The sequence below is a fragment of the Denticeps clupeoides genome, chromosome 19 (assembly GCF_900700375.1).
Source record: "Denticeps clupeoides chromosome 19, fDenClu1.1, whole genome shotgun sequence".
Taxonomy (NCBI): domain Eukaryota; kingdom Metazoa; phylum Chordata; class Actinopteri; order Clupeiformes; family Denticipitidae; genus Denticeps; species Denticeps clupeoides.
This window is the reverse complement of record NC_041725.1, coordinates 14,579,527-14,604,069: the sequence shown is the minus strand read 5'-3', so window position 1 is coordinate 14,604,069 and position 24,543 is coordinate 14,579,527. Positions and strand designations below refer to the sequence as shown.

The 24,543-nt window shown below is 43.8% G+C and overlaps 2 protein-coding genes across 7 annotated transcripts in view; both read left to right on the top strand.

Annotated features, from left to right (window-relative positions):
• The window catches only part of fgf12b (fibroblast growth factor 12b), a 39,887-nt gene extending 33,479 nt beyond the window's left edge, over nucleotides 1-6,408 (top strand). For all 4 annotated transcript variants that reach the window (XM_028961587.1, XM_028961586.1, XM_028961584.1 and 1 more), the window contains exons 4-5: nucleotides 4,233-4,431; nucleotides 4,602-6,408. In XM_028961587.1, the coding sequence (XP_028817420.1) occupies nucleotides 4,233-4,431; nucleotides 4,602-4,735 (333 nt within the window). In that variant the 3' untranslated portion in view covers nucleotides 4,736-6,408. The remainder of the gene's footprint in view (nucleotides 1-4,232; nucleotides 4,432-4,601) is intronic.
• A 6,650-nt stretch (nucleotides 6,409-13,058) lies between these two features.
• Nucleotides 13,059-24,176, top strand: il1rap (interleukin 1 receptor accessory protein). Of its 3 annotated transcripts, XM_028961980.1 has the most exons (14): nucleotides 13,065-13,175; nucleotides 13,263-13,428; nucleotides 13,754-14,136; nucleotides 14,218-14,356; nucleotides 16,371-16,447; nucleotides 18,328-18,610; nucleotides 19,160-19,355; nucleotides 19,441-19,615; nucleotides 19,705-19,776; nucleotides 20,100-20,229; nucleotides 20,714-20,865; nucleotides 21,284-21,427; nucleotides 21,554-21,697; nucleotides 23,036-24,176. In XM_028961980.1, the coding sequence occupies exons 3-14, from the start codon at nucleotides 14,127-14,129 to the stop codon at nucleotides 23,458-23,460; spliced, it is 1,947 nt and encodes a 648-aa protein (XP_028817813.1). In that variant the 5' UTR covers nucleotides 13,065-13,175; nucleotides 13,263-13,428; nucleotides 13,754-14,126; the 3' UTR covers nucleotides 23,461-24,176. The 3 variants fall into 3 exon arrangements, with proteins under 3 accessions (XP_028817815.1, XP_028817816.1, XP_028817813.1); XM_028961982.1 differs by having other exon boundaries at nucleotides 13,059-13,428; nucleotides 20,717-20,865; XM_028961983.1 differs by lacking the exon at nucleotides 14,218-14,356 and having other exon boundaries at nucleotides 13,059-13,428.
• Nucleotides 24,177-24,543: the final 367 nt, after the last annotated feature.

Sequence of the window (24,543 nt, the reverse complement as noted above, 5' to 3'; positions counted from 1 at the left end):
TTTGCGAGTCGCCCAGCAGACATGAAATATGATTTTCGAGAGAAAATGAGGTTTCTGTTGCTCTTTTAAACACAGAGACGTATCACAATGATTGCTTGAGGGAAAATGTTTCAGAGGCGGAAGGAGAATTAAGGTTTGTAAAAATAAAAGTCTGGGCCCTGTATGTACAGTACAGCGCTTCGGTGTAGTAGCAGCGTTCCGTCGCGGCTTCTTCACCGCGCAAGGCTTAGATTTGGAAACTGGAACAAGCTCTGGCAAGAACCATAAATCGTAAGCGGGTTCTCCAGAGTACGGTTTAGTGCGGTTATGACCTGTTTGACGCGTTTTTATGTGAATGGAGGTGGCTTCTTTCCATTCCATGTGGGTGTTTTCCTCTGCCCTCGCTATTGAACGGTAGTTGCACAACCTGAAACTGACAATAGAAAATGGCTAGAATTTATATATTTTTAGGTGGTCTTACACAAAATAAGGCAATTAAGGCAATTCTCATGGAAATAACATGACTTTGAAGTTGTGGTTTATTTACCTTTTTTTAACTTTTGCAAAATTCTGCAGACACAGGCTTGAATTGTTTCTAAAATGAATTTGTTGTCTGCAGGCATAACCAATCACATTGCTTGTTTCTACAGACATTTATAGAGTGTGGCACTTGCTGTCGAGTGAAAGTTATTGTCGTTGTGACACACTGCAGCACAGCACACGGTGACACAACAAAACGTGTCTGTATTTATCCATCACCCTCGGGGAGGGAGCAGTGGGCAGCCATGACAGGCGCCCGGGGAGCAGTGTGTGTGGGGACGGTGCTTTGCTCAGTGGGATTCGAACCGGCAACCTTCTGATTACGGGTCCGGTTCTTTACCCGTTAGGCCACCACTGCCCCGCTGTTACCGGATTTGCTCAGCGTTACAAAATATATAAAAATGACACATAATGCAATATTTTGTTGCGTGTTATGACAAACACTGATCATAATAAGGTATAAAATGTTGAGGTACCTCATATTTCAAGTGGTGTTGAGTCACAGTCTTTGTTGTGAGCCATTCATCATGGGAACAGAAAGCCACGCTGGTCTAAAGGAAACAGGCAGAGGCCGTACATATGCAAACAACGGACCACACCGAAAGTGTGCCGCTTATTTAAAATAATGAGCATGTCGCGTAATGCGGAGTCTGTTCTTTTTCTCTGCGTACGTTTTTGTGAATGGAGGAGAACAGGAAGGGTTTGTGCCTCTTGGCACAGACTGTCAGGACCACGAGCCAAACAAAAAAAAGAAGTTGCAGCTCTGCCCACTCCGAGCACCCAGATCCTATATTAATAAATATGGGCTAATGGCAACGGCACGACAGCTTCTAACGTTGGGCATCTAGGAAACTTTCAATTAACGCCACATAAATTCTCAACATTATTGATCTATTGAAGTAGGCATACATTTTTATGGCGTATTATAATGCATATCTGCACATTCATTTATCATCAGATTAGTGCAACATGGGCTCACTTCTAAAATGTGTATTTCCACATAACAGATAATAGCAAACCAGACTATCTGCATCACTGCATTTTGTATACTGCATGTATACACTATATGCATTGTAGAAATATTTTTTTTCTTTATAATATTGAAAATTTGCCCACATCTCTTTCTGACCTGATGTGCAAGTGGCTTTAACGTGACTTGCAAGCAACTTGTGCGCTGGAGTGTGCGGCGTTCGGCAAAACGATAACTTATTTACGCCGTTCCCCTCAGCTGCCTCCGCTCTTCTCAGCGGCGCGTTCTTCTCGCTGCAAAGGTGAAACGTTGTTAATTATTTAAGTTCAATGGGTGGACGTGTTAATTAACTTTGGTGGAGGTGCGACTGTGTACTGTCACTTTTGGCCACAAATAAATGTACTGAATTCTTTATTTTAAGATGTGAGGCCTGACTGCGTTCATGCCGTCAGCAGGATCATGTGACGCTGCAATATTTGGGTTCGGCCGCTCCCGCTCTCCACCGCCGCCGCTTCGCCACGCTCTCTCTGCCTCGGCTCTCTCTGAGGCGGGGGTGCAGATATCGTGGCCGCACTGGAGCTCTAATTGTTCCATTACCTGGGGGAGCACCAGACCTGATTTTAGATTGGAGGGCCAGATTTGCGAACGTCTGGTGTGCAGCAGCAGCAGCGCAGCGAGGTCTTGGCCTTTCTTTTTGCGGGCGTCTTTTAGACAGGCCGAACGCCGCAGAGTGACGTCGGGAGTGCCGAGATGTTCTCTCCTGCTCCACAGATCAATAGGCGCTTCGTTATGTCGCGTGTTGGGTCGTGTTATATTAACCCTGAGGGGCCGGTCTCTTATAAACCGGCCTCACTGTCCTTGTAGAGTTCTCCAAGGGCAGCTGACACCGAGATACGTGTCACATCAACTCAAGTCACGGCGGGGGTTTATTGTCAGGTCGTCCATACGCAAGTGTACGGTGGAAGGAGGTAACGGTGCAGGATACGGTCTAGAAAGAAAAAACGACTGCAAAAACGAATAATAAACAACGTCTGTAAGAAATAATAAATCACGTCTTTCTAATAAAGGACCAAATTAATGCATGTTGTGTATTAGACAAGATTTGAGATTAAAATAAATAAGAAACGATAATGCATTTGGCCCTAGGAAACACATTATGTGCACAACAATGCACAGATTAACTGAGCGGATATTGAATGTGAAAGTGAAACACTGCAGCGCAGCACACGGTGACACAACGAAACGTGTCCTCTGCTTTTAACCATCACCCTTGGTGAGCAGTGGGCAGCCATGACAGGCGCCCGGGGAGCAGTGTGTGGGGACGGTGCTTTGCTCAGTGGCACCTAGGCGGTGCCAGATTCGAACCGGCAACCTTCTGATTTACGGGGCCGCTTCCTTAACCGCTAGGCCACCACCTCCCCATGTACACAAGTATGGCCAAAAAGCAGCTGCAGAACGGTGTAGATACCTAACCGGACGTTGATCCGAATGAGATACAAGAGTAAGAACTATCTGCATCGTATAACATTACCAGTAGTTAAAATAATGCTACTTATGTGCCCCATCCTAGTCAGTGCAAATCTGACGCTACTATTGGTCCTAAATGTCTTGAGTAGATGTAAATCCCTTAAAAAAATCCTTTTGTGGGAATTTCAAGGCTTTATAATAAGGTGCAATTTATTAGTTAACAGCACCTTTATATTAGCGCTCTATGCTTGTCTTCGGTTTATGATATTTTGTTGCTGAGCCGCGGCTCCGTGGTGTCTTGTCTCTGTGGGCTTTTCTCTTGGCTGATTTAGTGGCTCTTAATTAGCTAAAGTGGCCCTAAAACAGGCCTAGCGATGGGAAGGAGACGGGAATCGCCTCTCCGCCTGCCCCACCCCACCCCGCCCCCCCGCGCGCAGCTCCAGGCCGCCAGGCCCGGGGAGGTAAAGATCCGCGCTGCTTAGTCAGCGAGCCTCGTAGCGCCGCGCCACTCCGATGTGCATCAGCCGCCCGCGAGGATGCACGCCCCCCCCCCCGCGCGAGCGCCGCTGCGGCACGTGTGCAGGGGCGCACGTGAGAGCGGTCCTGCTGCGCGTCTTCGGATGCACGTTCCACAGCCGCGCCGATCGCCGGCATCTGTTACGAGAGAGGCATGCATCGAGGACAGGGCCGGCTGCAGGTGTCACCTTCTTCTGCCTTGCAGGGGAGCTTTGTTCTTTTTCTTTCTCTCCGATTCGGCCCGCCCCCCTCTCTTTTTTTTGTTCCTCCCCCTCTTTTTTGCACGCTTCATCCTGGGCAAATTGGATTGTCGCCTGCTGAAGGAACGGGGCGGCGATGGTAGTGATAAGGTTGTCACTTTTAGAAGGTTTGATGTGCTGCCAGTTGTTCTTACGTCAGTAACCGGATATAGTGTTTAGAAAAAAAAATCCCGTCATTTAGGAACGCTAAGCGTGGCGCAAATAAAAACGTAGGAATTTTCAGAAATGCACAGAAAAAAAAAATCCACTGAATAATTTATTTTCTACATAAAACATGAACCTTTCGTTTTCTCCGCATTGTTTCATCGGGTAGGGTAGTTTGGTCTTGATGTAATCGGTGTGTTATGTGTGTGTGTCTGAAGTGCTTTATGCTCTGAAAAGTTCCTCCTCCCAGTCCACCTGTGCATTGCTGCAGGGCATGATGAAGAGACCCTCCAATCTAGGGCGCAGCAGCTACTGGATGCCGTTCAAAGCCTGTCTTTCTTTCTTCCTCCCTTCAGGATGTCTTCACACCCGAGTGTAAATTTAAGGAGTCTGTTTTTGAGAACTACTATGTCATTTACTCCTCGACGCTGTACCGGCAGCATGAGTCAGGCCGGGCCTGGTTCTTGGGACTCAACAAAGAGGGTGTGGTGATGAAGGGAAACCGCGTGAAAAAAACCAAGCCCTGCTCACACTTTGTGCCCAGACCCATTGAAGGTGAGTGGTTCTGCAGACACCACGGGCCATTACGGGCTTCCGAGACCCACGTAACGCTCCAGGAACGTTACACCAACCCCATCTTGGCTGGATTTACAGCTGCTCTTCCCTTTATATTAACAGATTTTCCCTCTCTTTCTATCCGAACCCTTCTGTGCTCTCCTCCGCAGTTTGCATGTACAAAGAGCCGTCGTTGCACGAAATCGAGGAGAAGCAGCGCTCCAGGAAAGACTCAGGGACTCCCACCATGAACGGAGGTGGCAAAGTGGTGAGCCAGGACACTACAGAACAGGATGGCTCATAGCCAGTGGAGCGCCCCCTGGAGCCGAACTCCATTTCATACTCCTTGCTGAAGCGAAAAGAGAAGAAACCGAACCAACAATAAAAGATAAAAAAAAAAAAAGAGAAAGAAATGAAAAAAGGAGAAAAATGGAATTCTTGCCTGTGAAATATTTTAGAAAAAAAAAAAACAGAAACAAAAATGATTTGAAAATCAGGACATTTACATTTTATGCAAAAGCCTGCTGAAGGCACCAGGAAGACCATCTTCTCCATGACAATGTTAACGTTTCAAAGTTAAGCTCTGAACTAAGCTTTAAGCCATGATAGAGTCTCACGCATTGATTTATGAATGCAACTGCACTTTCTCTTGCTTCGATGTGTTGTTACTATCATTATAAGTATATGGTTGTTATTGATAATGACTTTTTTTTGTTATTTTGCCATCACTGATGTATTATTATTATATATATATATATTTTTTTTCCCTTTTTGGTGGATTGGGGGGGGGGTTGTATTAATCACAGCACTAGATTCGTTCACTGCTTTTTTTATTTGGGGGAGGGGCAAGGGGCAAGTTGACAGTGTAGAATACCGATTCCGTGATAATCGACGTGGAGGATGCAGAAACCGCTTTCCACGCCAGACCCTTTATTCCCACTGAAGAACACACTGCCCTTAACCGGTGGAATTAGAAGATGAGCATGGAGAACCGCCCCCCCTTGTTAACGCTGCACCTTCATTAGCTCACCGTTGCATGTTCACCACACGCTTCTTTTTTGTGCGTTCTTCTGGGAGCTCAAACTAATAATCCTGCCAAAAGCACAGACTGCCCTCTCAACCAAGTTGGCTCTTGTCCCTCAAAAGGCAAAAGCTCACCACTGTTCTGATAAAGGCCATGGCCCTGTGTCTCATTCAACGTCCGGTTACGTAATTACGCCGTTCTGTAGCTGCTTTTTAGCCACGCCGGGCGCCTGTCCAGTGGGCACGGCGGTATCATGCCAGTGTTGGCGTAGCATTAAATTGTGTCTCAGAGCGCAGGGCCTTAGCGGTTCCACAGCAAATAGCCGGTGATGGTGTGGAACCCACACTGTCACTGTGTGCTGCAAATATGCACTGCCCTTTACTGGCCTAGACTTAACGATCTCCCGTTCGTCTTAAACGTCACAGCCATCAGTCATTTCCCTGTCATAAGAACTGAAGGACATGTCAACATTCACGGGCTGGAATTAGCACGTCCAGAAGGCCGAAATGGTGGAGGCTGTCCATGGGGGCCCAGGTTCTTCTCTCAAACTCTCTAGGCGATGGGAGGTCATGCGTCTTCACCGGTCAGTTCAGAAGAAGCGGAACCAGTTGTCACTCACAAGATACTGTTACGCCTCTGACATGTCTTCCATATGAGGAGTGACACCAGCATTATACGGGGTCAGTGCGGGGTTTGAGCTACCGGGGGAGGGCAGAACGAGCCTCGGAGAAAGAAATGGACTTCCTCTCTCGATGTTATGTATGGTTTGGTATTTGCCATGTCGGAATGGTCTTAGGACAACTTGAACTCTTTGTTTATCTTTGCTAGCGTTTGCACCTTTTATTATTTCACCTTCATACGTCATAAAATAGGGAAATATCCAATATAAGCAGCAAGATACAAAAATGATTAAAAACCTTAAAAAACTAAATTAAAAAATGATGAAACTGAAATGTTTGTTGCTTCTTTTTTCGGCGGAAATGCATTTAACTTTGACAAAAAACCCTTAAAAGTGTAACAGTTGATATATTTGTTTATCCATTTTCTAATTTTATTTATTATCCAACAAAAAAAGAAGAGGACAATTACTTTGCTACTGTTCTCTAAGCAGAAAAAGTAGATCTGTTAACATGTTTTAAGATTAGTTTTAATCTCATATTTTCATTATAGGCATGACATATGGTAAATACAGACATTGTACATTGAATAATTTCCTTATTTTTTTGCTCAAATACAAAAAAGGGCTTATGTCCAATCCTACAGTGATACATGCAGAAAACGATGTAGGGATAGTTTTGACCAATGTTCCATGTTTTTCTTATTAAAATAACAATCCTAGGAAACATGAATGCACAATAAATTATATGAATAAGATAATAACGCAGGGAAATTAAGTTGAATATAATTGTTCACTTGGGTGTCCCATGGTCAGAATTACAGGATTTTAAGAAGTTGAGTATTAAAACAAAAATGTAATTTTTTGATGTTTATAAGATAATTTAATTTGATAATTCAACAATTTTAACCAGAGCATCTACTGCTTAATGAATTTCTTAAATATTTACCACTTTATCTAGGCTAATTCTAACACATCTAATCCAGCAGAGATCTGACTGGTTGAAAGTTTCTTTCTCCCCCCGTTAGAACACAGGCACAGCTCCTGTCATGTCTTGAGGACGGCATGATGCAGGTATAAATAAACTGCTCTTTGCCAGCCCTCTTTGGGGCCGTGTTCCCTTCATCTTTCTCCTGGAGTGCCGGAGATGTCTGTTAAAATTTCATGATGGTCCAATACAAACAAGGGCCGCTTTCCTGTGTACAACATGAAAATGAATCTCCACGTCATGGTGACAGGGATGTTACAAAACCACAAACGAGCAACCTTAGATGAAGCTCTGTTTTGTCAAAGGGGGACAGCACTTAAAAAGCTATTTTTACAGCCCTATAAATAAAATGGCAGCTCCGAAAGGCTGTCAAAAGTAGCATCACTAATATTTCCGTTCTTTAATGATCTGCACTCATAGTTTTACACTCATAGTTTCACTTTCCCATTTGATACTACTTGATACAACCTAAAGGTTTCTAAAATTCTATTTAGCATTATTTAACATTGAACACATTAACAAAAAAAATGACCTCTCACGTAGCTGTAGATGCTCAGAGACTATATTTTTAAGTGTGGTCACTGTCATTGTGAAACACTGCACATTGCAGAGCACATGGTGCAACCCGCCAGGCCAACCACTGGGGCTATGTTGAAAATGAATCCAAGAGGCACTCCGCCCTCTGCATCCAAGACGCAGGACATACAGGGGTCAAGGATGACCTGTCCTTGCAGCCCTTGCACACTGCAGCCCTCAGGCCTCCTCCTTCAACCACAGCAGCTGCTGATCTCAGGACTTGGGAACGCACTAACTTGGGGTTTCTGTGTAGATAGATAGTTGTTCATGGGTAGATGGCTTTCAGAAGGGATGCTTAAAGGTACAATGTGTAAGATTTGGCCACCGAGCAAATGCTTGCTTCATCAGAGTATTTCACTTCAAAACTGAGAAGCACACTTAATAATGAAAAAATGACTATATACACAACTATATACACAATTCCAAAAAACATGATTTTCGGATAGAAAGAGGCGCAGGTCTGGATGCTCTTGCCCCGCCCGGAGCATGAAAATGGCTGGGATCAGAGAATCCGCTCTGTCTTCCTCCGTCTGTACAAACCGAAACACTACAACGGCCGCACCGCACCTAGTCAGAGGCAGGGAAAGACCATTAATGCGCGTAGTGGTCCATTTGCCGACAACCTGTTACTGTAATAACCTGTGGACAGTTCCTTTCAGCAAGGCTGCCATATTTCCTGCGGAAACATAAAGTGCGCCTAGCATAGCAGGGCCTTGCGGCGAGTGCCAAGTAATGCCGCAGCGGTGTCAAATCAGAACTTAAGACAGTGTTACAATTCATATTTAGTGTTTGAAGTACTTTAGTATCAACACACATGAAACATTTTTTCAGTAATAAACTCCTATTGCTAAAGAGATTAGCCTTGATAGTTGCTGACAGGCCGTAGAGCGTTTTAGCTGGTTAGCGATGCTAACACCGCTGTCACTACAAGGCAACGCATACGTATTGTGAATAAAATCAAATGTGTTATTTCCATATTCTTTTGATCTTTTGGGCTTGTTTTTACCATTTTAACATATTAAATTAGTACCTTTAGCACTCATTTTTTAAGCATTGTTTGACTGCAATTCAATATGAGTGTTATAAACATAAGCAATATTTTTCACCTAGTCACAGTTAAGACATGACAATGTCCCACATATCGCATTAAAAGCTGACCGTCAAGGCAGCTGAAAATAAAACAAAGTATTAAGTCGGAACTGAACGTGGACAATCGTGTCAGCCCGATGTTCCTCATCCACGGAGAACTTAAAATTAGACTTCTTTCTCCATGTGGGCAGCAGGAGAATAAAGACAACATCTGAATGCTCGCAGAGGAGAGGATGTGCATTCAGAGGGGATTTTATTAAATGTCGCATGTGTCCTAACGGGCACAAGCGTTAAATAAAGAAGGTTCCGCGTTGATTCTAGTGTTTGCGTGGCAATATTTGTCTTAATCAGCCTTAGGCAGCTTACTTCACAACTACTCCTACACTCGCTTGACAGCGGGAGCCGTTTGATCTCGCACTGAATAAAATTGTCCTCGTGTGAGCCACCTGCGCACTGCTGTTAATTGGACTGAGTTGCTGTCCTTTCACCATAAAAGGTTGGTAGTACCCTAGTGGGTGACACAGAAGACCCAGGTTCAAACCCCACTTACTACCATTGTGTCCCTGAGCAAGACACTTAACCCTGTGTGTCTCTGGGGTACTGTCCCTGCTGATTGTAAGTCGCTCTGGATAAGGGCGTCGGATAAATGCTGTAAAATGTAAAAGAACAGGGTGGCCGATGTCCCACACTTCTGTGATGATTGGATTGCCGTGGAAGGACGGCCGCTCCATTGTACCATCCGGCTGCCTCAGCTTTTTGTGGCTCCAGGTCACAGGATCATAATAGACCTGTGATGCTCACTCAGCAGACGTCCCCAGTCATCAGATAGGAGCGTCTGAAGGTGTGTGTGTGTGTGTTCAGGGGTCACAACTATAGTGTCTCAGAGGTGAAGCAGTATGTTGGGGCAGGTGGTGCAGATCTTGATCTGTATCAGGGAGAGCTGACACAGAGAGAGTCGATGGAGGAAACTGTGGAAGGAAGGAAATGGAATATTGTACCTCTGCGATGGATTAGATGTCTGTTAATGATATGAACCTTCCTCCAGTGCTTTAGAAGGGCACCAGGACATCTGAGAATCGAAAAGAACACTATAGTTATGAGCTTGGTGCATAATTTTGCACGATAGGTGGAAGTAAAAAGATGCAGAATAACTTGCTGCAGGGGGCAGATAAGATCGCCCTCCGCTGGTTATTGTTTGCCACCGCACTGTGGAGGTGCACAACTGAAGAACAGAGGAGTGGTGCCAGGAGGTGATGTTTGGGGGGAGGCGTGACATGTGGTCTGTGCTCCACAAAAAATAAGTAAATGTCTGCTGCAATTTGTCAAATATAGACATCTCTATATGTCTAAAACACATCAATATTCTCATTTTCTACATAAATCAAAAAACATTTTGTTCCATGAAAGCTCAGTAAAGTATCATTTTAAAATGCAAACCATTTAGAAGGGTGAAGCAGAACATTTCTCGTCCACTAGGTGGCGCAAGAAACGAACATGGACCTGATCTGCCATGGCGACTCCACAGTACAGGAACACAGTCCCATTAACATGACATGAGCACCGCATCTGATATGAAATAGGTCACCATTGGCATGCTGTCTTATATTACGTTTTCCCCGCATCCTGATCTTTGTTGAGAATCTTATTCTCATCTCACCTTGACCTCAGGCTTTGCTGAGGGGGAGAATTAAGGAGTCAGCAAAGCAGCATTGATCCTCTGCGATCTCAGGAGTGGCGCAGCCAAACAGGATCTTGTCTATATTCTAAGAGGGCGTTCTCTGTGCTCATATTGAGTGATGGCTATTAGCTTTTGGATGGATTTCATGTCATCCAGCAAAAATTCAATTCTACCTGATTACAATAATCACAATAATGCATATGATTAGAGTTGTACTAAAACTTCACCCATCAACCTATTCCACAAATCTTTAAAGCAGTTCAAATTAGGACTTTCTTTTGAGGTCTGGCCCTTCCCTTATGACGTTCTATTTGCATTATAATCAGCTCAATAGTAATCACACAAGCAAACAACACACACCTGGAAGCAGCTGATATAGATTTTTTTTGCTTATTTAAGCATCCTCATGAATTAATATTAGTTTCTTGTTTGACTTTTGAAGAGCTGTCACGAGAAGTACCATCTCAAATAATTGAATAAACGGCCTACTTTGATTGGAAAAAGGTTTATAAATTTTTTGTTTTAAATTTTTTAGTGTCCCCTCTGGGGGGTTGCCGCCTTATCGTGGTTGGGGGGTTTGTGTGCCTCAGTAACCATAAGCTCAGTCTTCATGTGGGACACCCAAGTTGGACAGGTCTTAGGATAGAGGCCTGACAATGTGCAATCCAGTTTCATGTCAAACAGTTAACAGCTATCCAGAGCACCCCACCACACCCCTTTCCTGCCTCTGTTGCCACCATGTGCCCCCTATACACTTTTCTGGCTGTCCCCTCATATATGCCTGTTTAGAACCGGCCCTGATTATGTGGACTGTATTCTCAAGATTTTAAACAAAAAAAGAATGAGAAGTAAAATGAAGAACTGTGGCAAAGTCACAAATGCACTGTTTTGCACAGATATTAAGTGAAGTGCATGTGGCGGATGCTGTTGTGGCCTCACGACTCAATCTGGGTCGCAGCATGCAAAGGCGTTTCAGGCTAGGTGCAATGGTGACCTAAATTGGCTGTAGATGTGAGTGTGTGCATCCTGTCATGGCCTGAGACTCCTTGCCCTGCACCCAAAGTATGAAGATGGGTTCCAGCACCCGCAACCATACTGTGGCTTAATCAATGGTCAATGAAAGTGAGCAAGGAAAACTTGTAACAGAACTCAGTAGTGAGTTACTGGAGCATCAGGTAACAAAGTTGTGACAGTAAGCCCATACCACACAGTTTCTGACTTGTGACCTATATGGAAAATGGAAACGACTCACTTTCCATTGCCGCTTAGTCCCGTTTTGTATTGACAGCTCATCTATGGAGATCGTCCAGAGCACCAACTTTCTTGGTGTTCACATAACGAAGAGCCTCATGTGGACCCTCAACACCAGCTGCTCTTCTTCTCTACTTTCTGTGGAGACTGAGGAGTGCTCACCTGCCACCCCGTCCTCACCACGTTTTAAAGAGAGAATCCTGTGGGGCTGCATTACAGCCTGTCTTGAGAACGGCACGGCCTCAGATCACGCAGCTGAAAAAGGCTATCGCTCTCTCTCCCCTCTTTCATGGACATTCACTGAACCTCTAGCTGGAGTTACCCCCCCCATTAAAATGAACTCCAATCTATTTTCTCATTTGAACAAAATGTATATGTTTGCAGAATCTATTGCAATATCTGTAATGTTTTGCATTACTTCATAATCATGTGCACTCTATGTTGTTCTGTCTGCACTGTATTTATTTGCATTTTTGCACCCTGGTCAACTGATGTGTACGGCTTTGGATGGCGGGAGGAAGTGGGAAGTGAGAGAACCTGGAGAGATATGAGAGCACACAACCAGGGTTCAGGATTCAACTCCCAACCTTGGAGCCATGAGACCATGCTATCCACCGCCACCATGCACCATGACTAAATAAAGCCGATTTTGTGGTCTCATTAAAGAGTTCTGGCCGTTTCAAGGTCAAGTTTACAAAGAGAGCAAATGCAATAGAGCATGGCAAGTTTTGCCCCTGTTTGGTTTATGACAGATGTTCAAGGTTTGTACTGAAAGGCCAGTAAATAAAGCGGAGGACAGCCGCCATACGTTAACATTTTATTGTTCACTGACACGTCTAAATTGCAAAATGCGGTACTGGTAAAGACTGCTTTCCACCATGAAGCAAAATAGGGGAAAAAAGTACTTTATCAGCAAAAAAAACAAGTGGATCGATCTTAAAAGCTCACTTGTGTGATGCACTTACTCAAATCCCATTCTTGTAATGGCCTTGTGGGGTGTAATATACGTTCACCGGCTGCCACCTTGCAGGGCCGCGGTGTATGTGCAGACCCTAGCGCTGCCGTTACCAGGTGGGGGATCTTCTAATCCGCCTTTAGTGATCAGTTCCAAAAATGCTATTAAACGAGATTGCAGTGCAACATATCACAGTGACACAATATGAGCAAATTTTAGATCATTTAAAAATACACTATTTGTTAGATGCACGTGTATGCTTTTTCTCTGTGAAAATACGTAGCCTGTTTATTTTTGTCGGATAGACACACAGTCAGGAACAGGCCAGGATGTGTGAGGTAATATTTGCCAACTCTCTTCCTGTCGAGATCATGGAAATGTCGAAATCACCCATTTTTTTTGTGTAACAGATACGTTTTAAACTGTCATGCCATTCTGAGAAGTACAATTCATTTGAAGCAACTGGTGAGAGGCCCGAGTGACGAGTCGTTCGCAAACGAATCAAAAGAATCGAGTCTTCCCACTGAACGTCAAGAGTCGGCTCAGACCGCGGGCAAACGCGCACTCGTCAGTTCAGCTAGATTTCATACGCAAGATGCAGGCCGACGATTCATCTGGGATAAACGACAGCACAGTGAGTCTTTTTTTTTAAAGGGGAAGAGTCGGTCCGTCCCGGAGAGATCGTGCGCGGCCCCCGTGGGAGGAGCGTGTTCGGCGTCGTGACGTCACTTTCGGTTCGCCTCGACAGAAAAAGCTCCGGGCGCTCTGTCAACTTGTTCCACACACTTCCGGCATTAAAGTTCTCAGGGAAGGCGCTTCGGTGAGTGGGGCGACTCGGAACCATTTTATACAAGTTGAATATATGAAATATATATGTACATAAAATTATATATATATAGATATGGTAATCATCGCTTATAGCATTTCTTTTTTTAGTATCGGTTAACCACAAGTAATCCCACATTATTTCTTCGATCGCCAATCAATTATTTGTTGTGGTGAATAAAACATGGTGATTTTCAGCCTGTATTGTCCTCCCTGAAGCTTAAAAAGTAAATAGGTCCTTTATAAAGTAACGTATGACAACCTTGTCATTCTTATTGTTAATGCCTGGTGGTTATTTAATAATTTTTTTTTTGCTCCAGGTCGGGGACGCTGCTTCCCATCGGAGTTTGAATATTGAGCGCACCTCGCTGCGCGGCCGTAATTCATCCGCCGGGCAGGTGAGTTTTATGCAAAATATCCTCCTCCCGTTGGCAGACCGAGTCCCGTCCCCGGGGGTGCTGGGCTGTGGCTGTGGCGCTTTGATTGGATGAGTTCCTGTGCGCCCGCCGTTTGCCTGGACGATTTACGGTGGCGCGCAGGGAGCGCTGTTAAATCATCCCGGGGTCCTTGCTGGCGTCAGTGCGCCCTGCTCCTCTTCCTCCTCTCCTGCTCCTTCCTCCCCGCACCGGCTGCGCCACCGCGCCCTGCCCTGCCCTGCCCTGCCCTGCCCTGCGCATCCGAGCCGGAGAGCAGATGAGAGCATGTGAGTATGGACACTCGTCCATCCGTCCATCCCTCACCTCACGTCCACATTCGTGCATTTGACAGGCGCTCGTCCATTCAGTCATTACAGGACGGTCCCACGGCGGCCAGTGGGGATTCCTGTCAGCTGAAGGACAGGATTTTCCACGACTCTCTGGAAATATTTACAGATGTCTACAGTGCGCCCGTTGTGCCTCTTTTGAGCTGCAAATAACTGCCGTGTATGTATATTGTGCCTTAACCCCCATCAAACCTTTGACCTTCTGTAAAACCGAACAAGGGTTTTAATGTAGATTTCCACCCTGCAACCTTTGGGTTGGTGAGTCATGTGCGTTTTTTCGTTTTTTTTCTTTTACGTGGAATTCTCCACGTCCTGTTTCATGTTTTTGCCCCGGTGCCGTGCAGCTCTGTCTTTTGTCGTGGACGGTGACCCGGTCCTCACCGTCGTTACCAGCGATCGATCTGTTGACTGGAGCCACCGGCGCTGCTCTCTTGTCCTCCGTCTGGAGGCTTGGGAGGCTCTCCCCATCGATCCCAGGGCATAATCCGATTTAGCGTTAAACAAATAGTGAGGCGTTTAACCCCGGCCGCGGGAGAGAGTGCCGGGCTTTTTAAGTAATTCAGTGGCTCATTTGAAACTTTGTCTAATCGATCCATTAGCCGGGCTGGACTCTGTAATGAATGTGTAGTTGCGCCTAATTCGGCTCTAATGCATCTTAGGAAAATGAGAGCGCTCGTTTGGCGCTCAGATGAGCGATATTGGGGTTTTAAATGGATTGGAATAACTTTGGTGGCCATTTAGGGACATGACCAGGCATGCACGTAGGCATGAGAGGGATGGAACAGAAGAGGAGCAGACGCACGGGTTCTATGTTTTTTTTTTTTGAGGTGGTAATGTGTGAATGTTACATTTACATTTACGGCATTTATCAGACATTTATCCAGAGCGACTTACAATCAGTAGCCACAGGGACAGTCCAAACCTGGAGCAACTTAGGGTTAAGTGTCTTGCTCAGGGACACAATGGTAGTAAGTGGGATTTGAACCTGTGACTCTGTAGTCTTCTGGTTCATAGGCAAGTGTGTTACCCACTAGGCTACTACCATCCCTAGGCATGTTAGATATTGTTGACTTTGTGGTGTGATGGACACTGATTAGCCTGTTGTGTGAGTTCATGTTCTTGGGCTAAAATAGCACATGGCTTTAGAGCCACGATCTCCACCGAGGTTGGCCTGCAGTAGTCCAGAAGTAGAGTGTAGAGTGTTTCAAAGTAACATCCACACAGATGCAGGACCCAGAATCGTCCATCATGCACTCACATCGGAGGTAAAATGGCACCATCGAACCTTGGATGGCCATGTCCCTGTCACCAGGTCGCTGACTGTCACCATTTTGGACCACGTTGAGTAGAAATGCTAACCACAGGAGCAGCCGAGAAGACGTGATGACCCAGATGACTAGAATCGCACCCCTTGACTGGTGTCATTTCATGAGATAATATGTGTTAAGCTGTGTGTGGTTTTAAAGATGTGGTTGATATGTGTACGATGCAGAGGCCACCATAGTGTATAAATCAACATAACATGTTACAGTTCTTTTAAAATTTGTAAAAAAAAATCTTTCATGGAATACAAGTTGCAGTAAAAACTTGCAGTAATCTGTCACACATCATATTTTAGCATTGATGTAATGTAAATAAACCAGGTTACTGAAGGTTTGATTGGTTTATTTACATTACATCAATGATAAACTAGCATTGATTGCTTACATTTTTGTTACGTTTAGCCACTATTCACTTTTTTTCCAGTGCCCATCGTATTACACTTGTGACGATGTGTGTATTTTCATTTAAACAATGCGTGAAGGCAAATACGTGGCAGTATTTCTTAATGTCTGTATGTATGTATTATTCTAAGCGGTGTGCATTAATGCTGGATTTTGGATCGAGGATTCACTCGCGGATCGAGTGAAATATGCGCGAGTGTACAATCGATAAAAGGCCGATGAATAATAGTGCGGTTAATCTGTCACTTCCCTCTCCTCATCGCTCGTGCTCTCCCTTCCTTCAGTGGTTTATGGTAAATTGTAGATTGCGTTTGTGTTGGGGGTCAATTATTTATTTATTTACTCGGATTTAATTGCTTGGACATTATTTGGTGTTTGTTGTCCTGCTGTAAAATGCTTTATATTATATTATTTTATTGCACCTGTAATGCGGTTGTTCAACTCTTGCAGGATTGCCCTCGTTCCAGCCCTCCTGTCTTTCGTCCTGTTGGTAGATGGAGGGCCCACGATGTCAACTGTCCACTCAGGTGAGGCGCAGGAACAGCTCTCTGGTGTCTGATTGGTCGGCCTTTCATAGCTGATGGATGGGGTGCTGCTCTGGACTCTTGTTGAACCCACAGAGCAACGATTATCATAACTCTCACTGTCGTTGTGTGATTTCATCATGTCCCACAGTTATCACATCACACCATCACCTCTCTCCAGATAGCTCATTTTGCTTCGGTCCCGCGACCAATCAGATTTGACTAAACCACTGACCATGCATGCAGACAGCAGCACTATCCCAATGAGCGATATCGCATATATGAATGTCCATAACCTCTAGCTTGTTTATTTCCTGTAGCACCTCAATGTGACTCTAGTCCAAGCCCTCGGGTAGCAAAGGTGAATTTTGATTGCACCTCCAAAGAAAAAAAAAAAGGTGGGGTTAATTAAAACTACATTTCTTTGGCTGTACAGGAAATGGATTGTTCCAGAAGGGTTTCATTTGTAACGTTCCACGGCAGTGCCAGTATGCAGAAGCTTTTAATAGGAAGACTAATTCCTACCCAGAGAGAATCTGACAGGGCAATTACCGGCAAACTGCCGACCGGTGTAGCATAGATACACCACCCCCTTACATACGGGGCGACCGCAAAAACCCTGGATTCCTTTAACCGGAGTGGAGCAGATGAAACACCTCTCGGCCTACCTTAATTCACCCTGAGCTCCGCAGCCACCACGGGAAATAACAGCTGCCCACGTTCGGCCCGCAGCTTCAGTCTGTGCACACACTCTGTCCGATTGTGGGTGATTTAGCAACATTTTTGATTAGAGTAGTTGTTGTGCCGGTGACAGTTTTGATGCTGGATCGTAACTCAATTTAATGAACCCTGCATGACTGCATGACTGCGGGAAAAAAAATTCATTTACTTGAACAAAGGTCTAAAAAAGCAGCCTTGCTGCGCGCTATATAGCTACATCCCATTTTTATTGACGCCGGCAGTTGCTGATTTCACGATTTTAAGCTGTAATTGATTCAGTCACCATAATGTTTTAACTTTCTCAAGCAATTTATGCCATCAATTTAATCACCCTATTACTGGGTCTTTATAGCCAATGTTAAACCGGGACGGACTATCAGCACTAAGCGGTGTTTGAGTGTAAGGCAAATGTGCTAAATCAATGGCTGGAAGAGGAGACAGACTGGGCGTTAAAATTGATTAAAATAGGTTATTGATTGAAAGAGCCGTGCTCTGTGATCCCAGTAACGTTTGGGCTTATGACTCACGTGGGACTTTCAGTTTCTGTGACACAATTTGTTTTCCCCCAAGACTCATTCAGAGGCTTTCAGAGTTGATGTTTTTAATTTTTTTTTACGTAGCAACTTTCATACATTTCAGACATTAAAAAAATGAGGAAGTGGGAATAAAAATGAAACAGATATAAAAAGGTAGAAATGTTTAAAAGATCAAAATTGAACAGACATTTCAGTAAAGCTGATAGTGTGTTAAGATGAGCACAAATGCTGGTCAAAAGGTTTTAAGCATGGATTTGAACCTGTCGAGAGTTGGGTTCTTCGAATGGTTTCATTTCCGAACAGAGAGAATTTTAGTCTTTACCTTGAACAGGACTAACAGACTCATTGCCACTGACCAGGGTGGGGTGATGTGCTGCAATTTTAACTGTATTTTCAATTAACCAACATTGCCAGATTGTATTTGTTGGGAGTCTGTTTTAGAGATAATGACACATTCTGTAATACATTCTGGAAGAAATAATGGATAATGGAATACATTTTTAGGACATATAGTTTAAATATCAGTTTCATATACTTCACATACTACACTACGTATTTGCACCACATTAACAGACACCGTGAAGAAAAGCGTTTCAGTTCATGTGTGTCTCTTCCCTGTTCCTGCAGCACCTCTTTGCCATGACTGGGGGGTTTACTCAGAGGGAGCTGTCAGGGTGCTGGAGGGCCAGGCTGGCTGGCTGCACTGCCCGCTCTTCTCTTACCCCACTGTCTACAACTACAGCTCGTCTCTGGCCAGCGGACTTAACCTCTACTGGTACCGCGTCAGCCCAGGCCAGGACCTGGAGCAGCCCATCAATCTCAAGCTGCCCAACTACTACAAAGAGAGGGAATGGCTATGGCTGGAGCCAGCTACTCTCCAGGACTCGGGCCAATATATCTGCATGCTGAGGTGGGTGTGAGGCAGTGTCTTATAGAAACCATGGACAGTGTTTTTTCCAGTCTAATACTGTACCATAATGTTTCTAGAATATTGTAAATTGTCATCGTCCTCCTTTGGCTGTTCCCGTAAAGGTTCGCCACAGTGGATCCACACAGTTGACCGGGCAACCCTCCCAAAATTATGCTTTCACCTGTGTCCCCTGTGCCTGGGTTTATAGCTATAATTAATAACCAATAGAAATGCCAATCTTGATACAGTATCTCACAAAAGTGAGTACACCCCTCGTATATTATTATATCTTTCCAGCACTGAAGATATGACAGTTTGATACAATGTAGCCAGTGTACAGCTTGTATAACAGTGTAAATTTGTGAGATATATCGTCTATATCGTATGATTATTGTCCCTGTTTTTGTCCCAAAGTCCCTGATTATATTTTGTCCAATATAGCATGTGCCCACTCTCAAGTAACTAGACAACAGTGAATACCAGACTCTGTGTCCAAAGAGAATATGCTACTCCGTTGCTGGCTCAGCACGCTGCCACTGCATGTTTCAGAAACATAACGTCTTGTGTGAAGATTGCCGTGAGGCTGGAGGTGGTCCAACACGCCATGGGTATGGAGTGCGTCATGGAGGGCGCTGTGCCTGCTCAGCACATCACCATACCCGTTCAGGAGGGGAAGATCTTCACCTGCCCCGACATCCAGATGATCCAACTCCGCAACCTCAGCTATTCGGTCACGTGGTACTACGTGAGTATTCAGTAGTTCCCAAGGTTTTTCGTCATATTGAAATGCCTTTGAAAATCCTTCCATCTCTTTCGGTTTTCCCTGTTAGTATTGCAGCCGCGAGAGACTAAAGCAGAGGCTGTTGAACATTGAGGTGAAGGGCGACAGCATTGTTGTCCATCTCATGCTGAAGGCGTATGAGGGTCCACACACCTGCGTGGTCAGCTATGAGGCCAATGGCAGAGGCATCAACTTCACTCGAGTTGTCAATGTGACAGCAGTGGGTGAGATGTGTTTGTAGCCATAATTGCCCAGGGTTCAGAATAATTTATTCAGAATAAACTGAACTCATCCACCCGTCTGTCCTTTTCAGCTCCCTCACGAGGACCCAAGGAGCCCATAATACATATCCCTGCTGAGGGAAAAGTCCAGTCGGTCAAGCTGGGTAGGTGGATGTGTCCGATGAAATGATACTCTCATACATGATACTGTGATGCACACTGTCCTCAGTGACAATTTTATTGACTTTGCTATTCCCCAATACTCAATATAGATTAAATTAAATAAAATTTTTAACCAATACAGTAATTATTTTTTCTCACGCATAGTTTTAAGTATTAAACATTCATACTGGATTCCAGGATATTGAAAATGCACCACAATATATTGCCATATCGATTTATTGTCTTGTCCCTAGCGCAGCAGTGACATGCTGTGATTGATATGTGGCGTTGCCACTTACGTTGTACTGGGACGTTTCTTGGACAGGTGAGGAAACTGTGCTGAAATGCACTGCGCTCCTTCCTTACATTGAGAACGACAGTAAAGAACTGTGGTGGACCGTCGACGGCAAAGCCGTGGGTCAGCTGGCAGATCCTCGCTTCAAAGCCAGTAGCAGGTTTGATCCGTTCTGTTTAGAAACTGCTCGTATCAAGATCATGAAAGGGTGTACGGAGTAACTGGGTTGTGGTTTCTGAAAAAGGTCATTGCTGCTCGGTCACCGAAAAACCAAAAACCAGAGCGAAGGCAGAAATCTCTACAGTCAATTTCCAAACTGCTGAAGCAATCTCAATTAATACGTAGTTCTGGTTTGGGGTGCTGCCCCTTTAAGACCACCGTCTCTTGCTCTATTAAACTCTATTATTTGTCTTTTTGACACATAAGCACCCTCATAATCGAAGTAGGGATAAAACACACATTCTCATGGCCAAACCTGGGCTAAAAGACAGTAATTACACTGCTGTAAATTCAGAATTTAGATTATAATGCATTACTGTATAATAATAGTACCATACTGTATATTATGGGTTTTTTTGTATACATTTGTTTTTTGTTATATACAACATTAATCCCGTTTGTGCTGCATTTACTTCTCTTTCAAGCAGGATAATTAATAACGAAGACGGCGATGAGACCCAAGAGGTCGAACTACGAATCCAGGACGTCACCAAAGAGGACCTGCACAGGACGTATAACTGCTCCGCCCGCAACAGCAGGGGAAACGCCACGCGCAAGGTGTTGCTACGCGAGGAGGGTGAGGAGAGAGCATCACACACTGCACCACACGGCCGAGCTCAAACTCATCAATCACAGCTCACACGGCCCTTCTTAGGTTAAGCAGTTATTGCAGAACAACTGAAATAACTTTTTTTCTCCTGTCTCATATGTCATGTCTGCTTGTAATGAGTGATGAGTGGAGATATGTTGAGAGAAGATATTGATTTTTTTTTCTCCTCCCACAGAGTTGAAGCATGTAGTCCGTTTACTGACATTACATTGACCAGTGTAGGAAATTGGCCCTCTGGGAAAAGCAATTTACCCTTTCAGTAAATTGTCAAAGATTAACTGTCGTATTTTATGGTACAATTCTAGCAATGAAAAATAATTCCTGGCCTGGCAAAGTAGCTAATTTCCTGTTTTATATATATTTTTTATTTCTTTTTTTTTCGTAGAATATCAACCATACATAGAGCTGGGCTGCGGCCTGGGTGCTATTGTGGTCATCATGATCAGCATGTTCGTAATCTACCACATATTCTGGCTGGAAATCTTGCTCTTCTACCGCGCTAGTTTTGGAACTGATGAAAGATCCACAGGTAAACCACGTTTGGGCTGGATTCGGCTTTTAAAAAATCTTTTTGTGACAGTCCAGCCTTTGTCTCCCAACGTCATTCATTCGAATTCTTAAACAGAGTATTGCATTCAGCTGTTGCTCATTCTAGATGATAAGGAATATGACGTGTATATCTCCTACGCACGTAATGGCGAAGAGGAAGAATTCGTCCTGTCAACGCTACGGAGAGTCCTGGAGAATGAGCTGGGCTATAGCGTGTGCATTTTCGACAGAGACAGCCTGCCTGGAGGAAGTGAGTATCAGAGAACCTATGAAGTGCAGTGATGAGATGGTTACATGTGGCAGGGGTGGCCTAGTGGTTAAGGAAGCGGTCCTGTGATCAGAAGCTTTCCGGTTCGAATCCCGAATCCCGAATCCCGAAGGGTGATGGGTTAAATGCAGAGGACACATTTCACAGTGTGCGCCGTGTGCTGTGCTACTGTGTCACAATGACAATCACTTTATATTTTATATTTCACTTGATACATTTGTACTTAGTCAGGTGTTCATTGCTTTACTCATAAATGTAAAATGCATTTGTTTTAGAACATATTTAACAACACACCAATGTTTCCGACGAGTCAGTGACCACTAATTTATCAATAGTGTGTTATTTACATGCAACATTATAGCATGGTTATAACCATGTTGTGTATTCCGTAAATTCTCTTTGTTTCAAAATACGTTTTCGAAATTCACTGTAAAGATCCAGCTTGCTTATTAGGTTTATTACAGATGCTGTGCTGTCACTTTAGGAAGCTTTTGAAGATGTTTTCTTTGATAACAGGTTCCAAGAATGAACTGTTTTTTTTCCAACAGGAAATCACACCTTGTAGCCACTTTTTGGTGGCAGTCGAGTATACTGAGCGATGCAATGTGCTAGTGCTCTTTGATAGTTGCAGATGAGAAAGAAATGCATTTGCTGCCTGAACTGTGATCTTGATCCCCCACCATTATAGACATAACAAGTATTAATATTTTATGGCAGGTTCGGCTTTAATGTTGCCAAAGGTGCATATGTGCTTTCAAAAGTGAGGTTTGTGTGGGTGTGTTGTAGGGGTGGGTGAGAATAGCACAGGACTGTGGTAAAGCTGATTTACTATTACGCCAGAATATGTCTGTTGGAACCAACATCTGTGAAATAGAGTAATATAATTATTAATACTTTAATCTAAAAATTTGAATGAATGTATTTGTCACAGTTATACACATACACCTTAACTGACAGTGAAATAAGGACTGTAGTACACAAAAACTACAATGTAGCCCAAGGAATATTGCTTAAAATAAAGTATTGTTGCTATAGTAGTCAAATTTAGCATGATATTTGCAGTAATATTTACTATAATATTTAGCATTTGCTTCTTCATTCAATGTATCTGTAAAATAATACTATGATGTTAACAATGTAGACCTTCCTTTTTAAATATAATAATAATTACTTATAGATATAACAGAATATTACAATTAGACTTACATTGAAGAATAACTGAAAAATGTTGGTTTTCAGATTAGAATGTGTTCCCAGCTTTATTATATTTTATATATGTATTTTTATTATATCTGTTTTACTGCTCTCCTTGTCTCCCAGTCATAACAGATGAGACGCTGAACTTTCTGAACCGCAGCCGGAGGCTCATTGTGGTTGTAAGCCCCCAGCACGAGCTGCAGGGCACCCAGGCACTGCTGGAGCTCCGGGCTGGGCTGGACACTATGGTGTGGGGAGGCAGCCTGCGGGTCATCTTGGTCCAGTATAAGCCCATTAGCAGGGGCAGCTGGGTGAAGGAGTTGAGGCGCGCCCGTGTGGTGCTGGCATTCATCCGCTGGGAAGGGGACAAGTCCCTCGCCATCTCCTCACGCTTCTGGAAGCGGCTTCAGGTGGAGCTGCCGCTCCGGAGGGCCGATAGCTTGTCAGAGAAATACAGCAATACTGCCAGACTGATTAAAAGTTGTGACATGGAGGACTCTGGCGTCACAGCGAAAAACAAAATGGTGGAATCTTTCATTAAGGCCTGAATGGTGGTGCCTTTGAGCTCAGTTTGGAGTATTAGTCAATGCAGTAATTCAGTTTCACATCATTTGGATGAAACACATACTGCAGCTCAACACTAAATGTCACACAAATGTGACACACAATACACAAACTGCAAAAGAAGGTCATATGAAAGTCATATGTCACATAATGGACATGTTTGGTGTCCATTTCTTCTGCACTCGTGAAATAATGCTTATTAATTTCACGACCATAGGTGTGATAATGTGCGACTGTCGGAGATTAATGCAGGCCATTAATTCTGCATTACCTGTGCCTGAGGTTTCAGCAAGCATGAAATAAATTGTGCTTTCAGCTGAATGAATAACAAAGACGTTTCGAAACGCCTGGTTAATTGATTATGACGATTTTGGAAGGGGAAAAAAATGATGTAGTACAGCATTTGCACTTACCGATAAATTAATTCAGCGAATGCGGGTGTGATTATTGCGGCCTGTCCTGAAAAATAACTGCACTGGATTACATTTTTTCTGTCTGCTGACCTCACTAGACCTTACCATACACATTTTATTACGTCCGTTATTTTTTTGTTCTCAATTTAGCACTTCACATCTTCATTCCCTCATAATTTACAGTGGCATTTCCATCTTAATATGTAATATCATGCTGCCTCTTATGCTGCTACTGATCTAATTTATACTGTTATATAATTTACACTTTGTCTGCTTTACAGTTTGTTTACAGGGATTTATGCATTTTGTGGAGGTGCTTTATTTTTGATTTTCATTTTTATTCATTGTTTATTTATATTAAAACATTTTATACATCTTCATGTCTTCCATGTCTTTTTCATTTATTTCATTCCTCAACATATACTTCATCTAAAACGTTCAGACAAATAGATTTTTATGTACAGTTGGTGGACTGGGTCAGTTCCATTTCCTTCACATTTTGGCATGTAGAAGCCAATCTAGTTACAATTTTCCCCAGAATTTTCCATGATAGATATTCCCAGTCTTTTGAAAAGCACAGCCCTTTTCCCCCCAGTTGTTATTTACAAGCTTTTTTAAATGTACGTTTATATAAGTAATATAACTTTCTCCTGT

What these genes read in the sequence shown, in the direction of transcription:
- il1rap (XM_028961980.1), top strand. An exon ending in ATTCGGTCACGTGGTACTAC is followed by an intron (nt 19,356 to 19,440) that starts GTGAGTATTCAG and finishes TTTCCCTGTTAG; the next exon opens with TATTGCAGCCGCGAGAGACT. An exon ending in AGACAGCCTGCCTGGAGGAA is followed by an intron (nt 21,698 to 23,035) that starts GTGAGTATCAGA and finishes CTTGTCTCCCAG; the next exon opens with TCATAACAGATGAGACGCTG.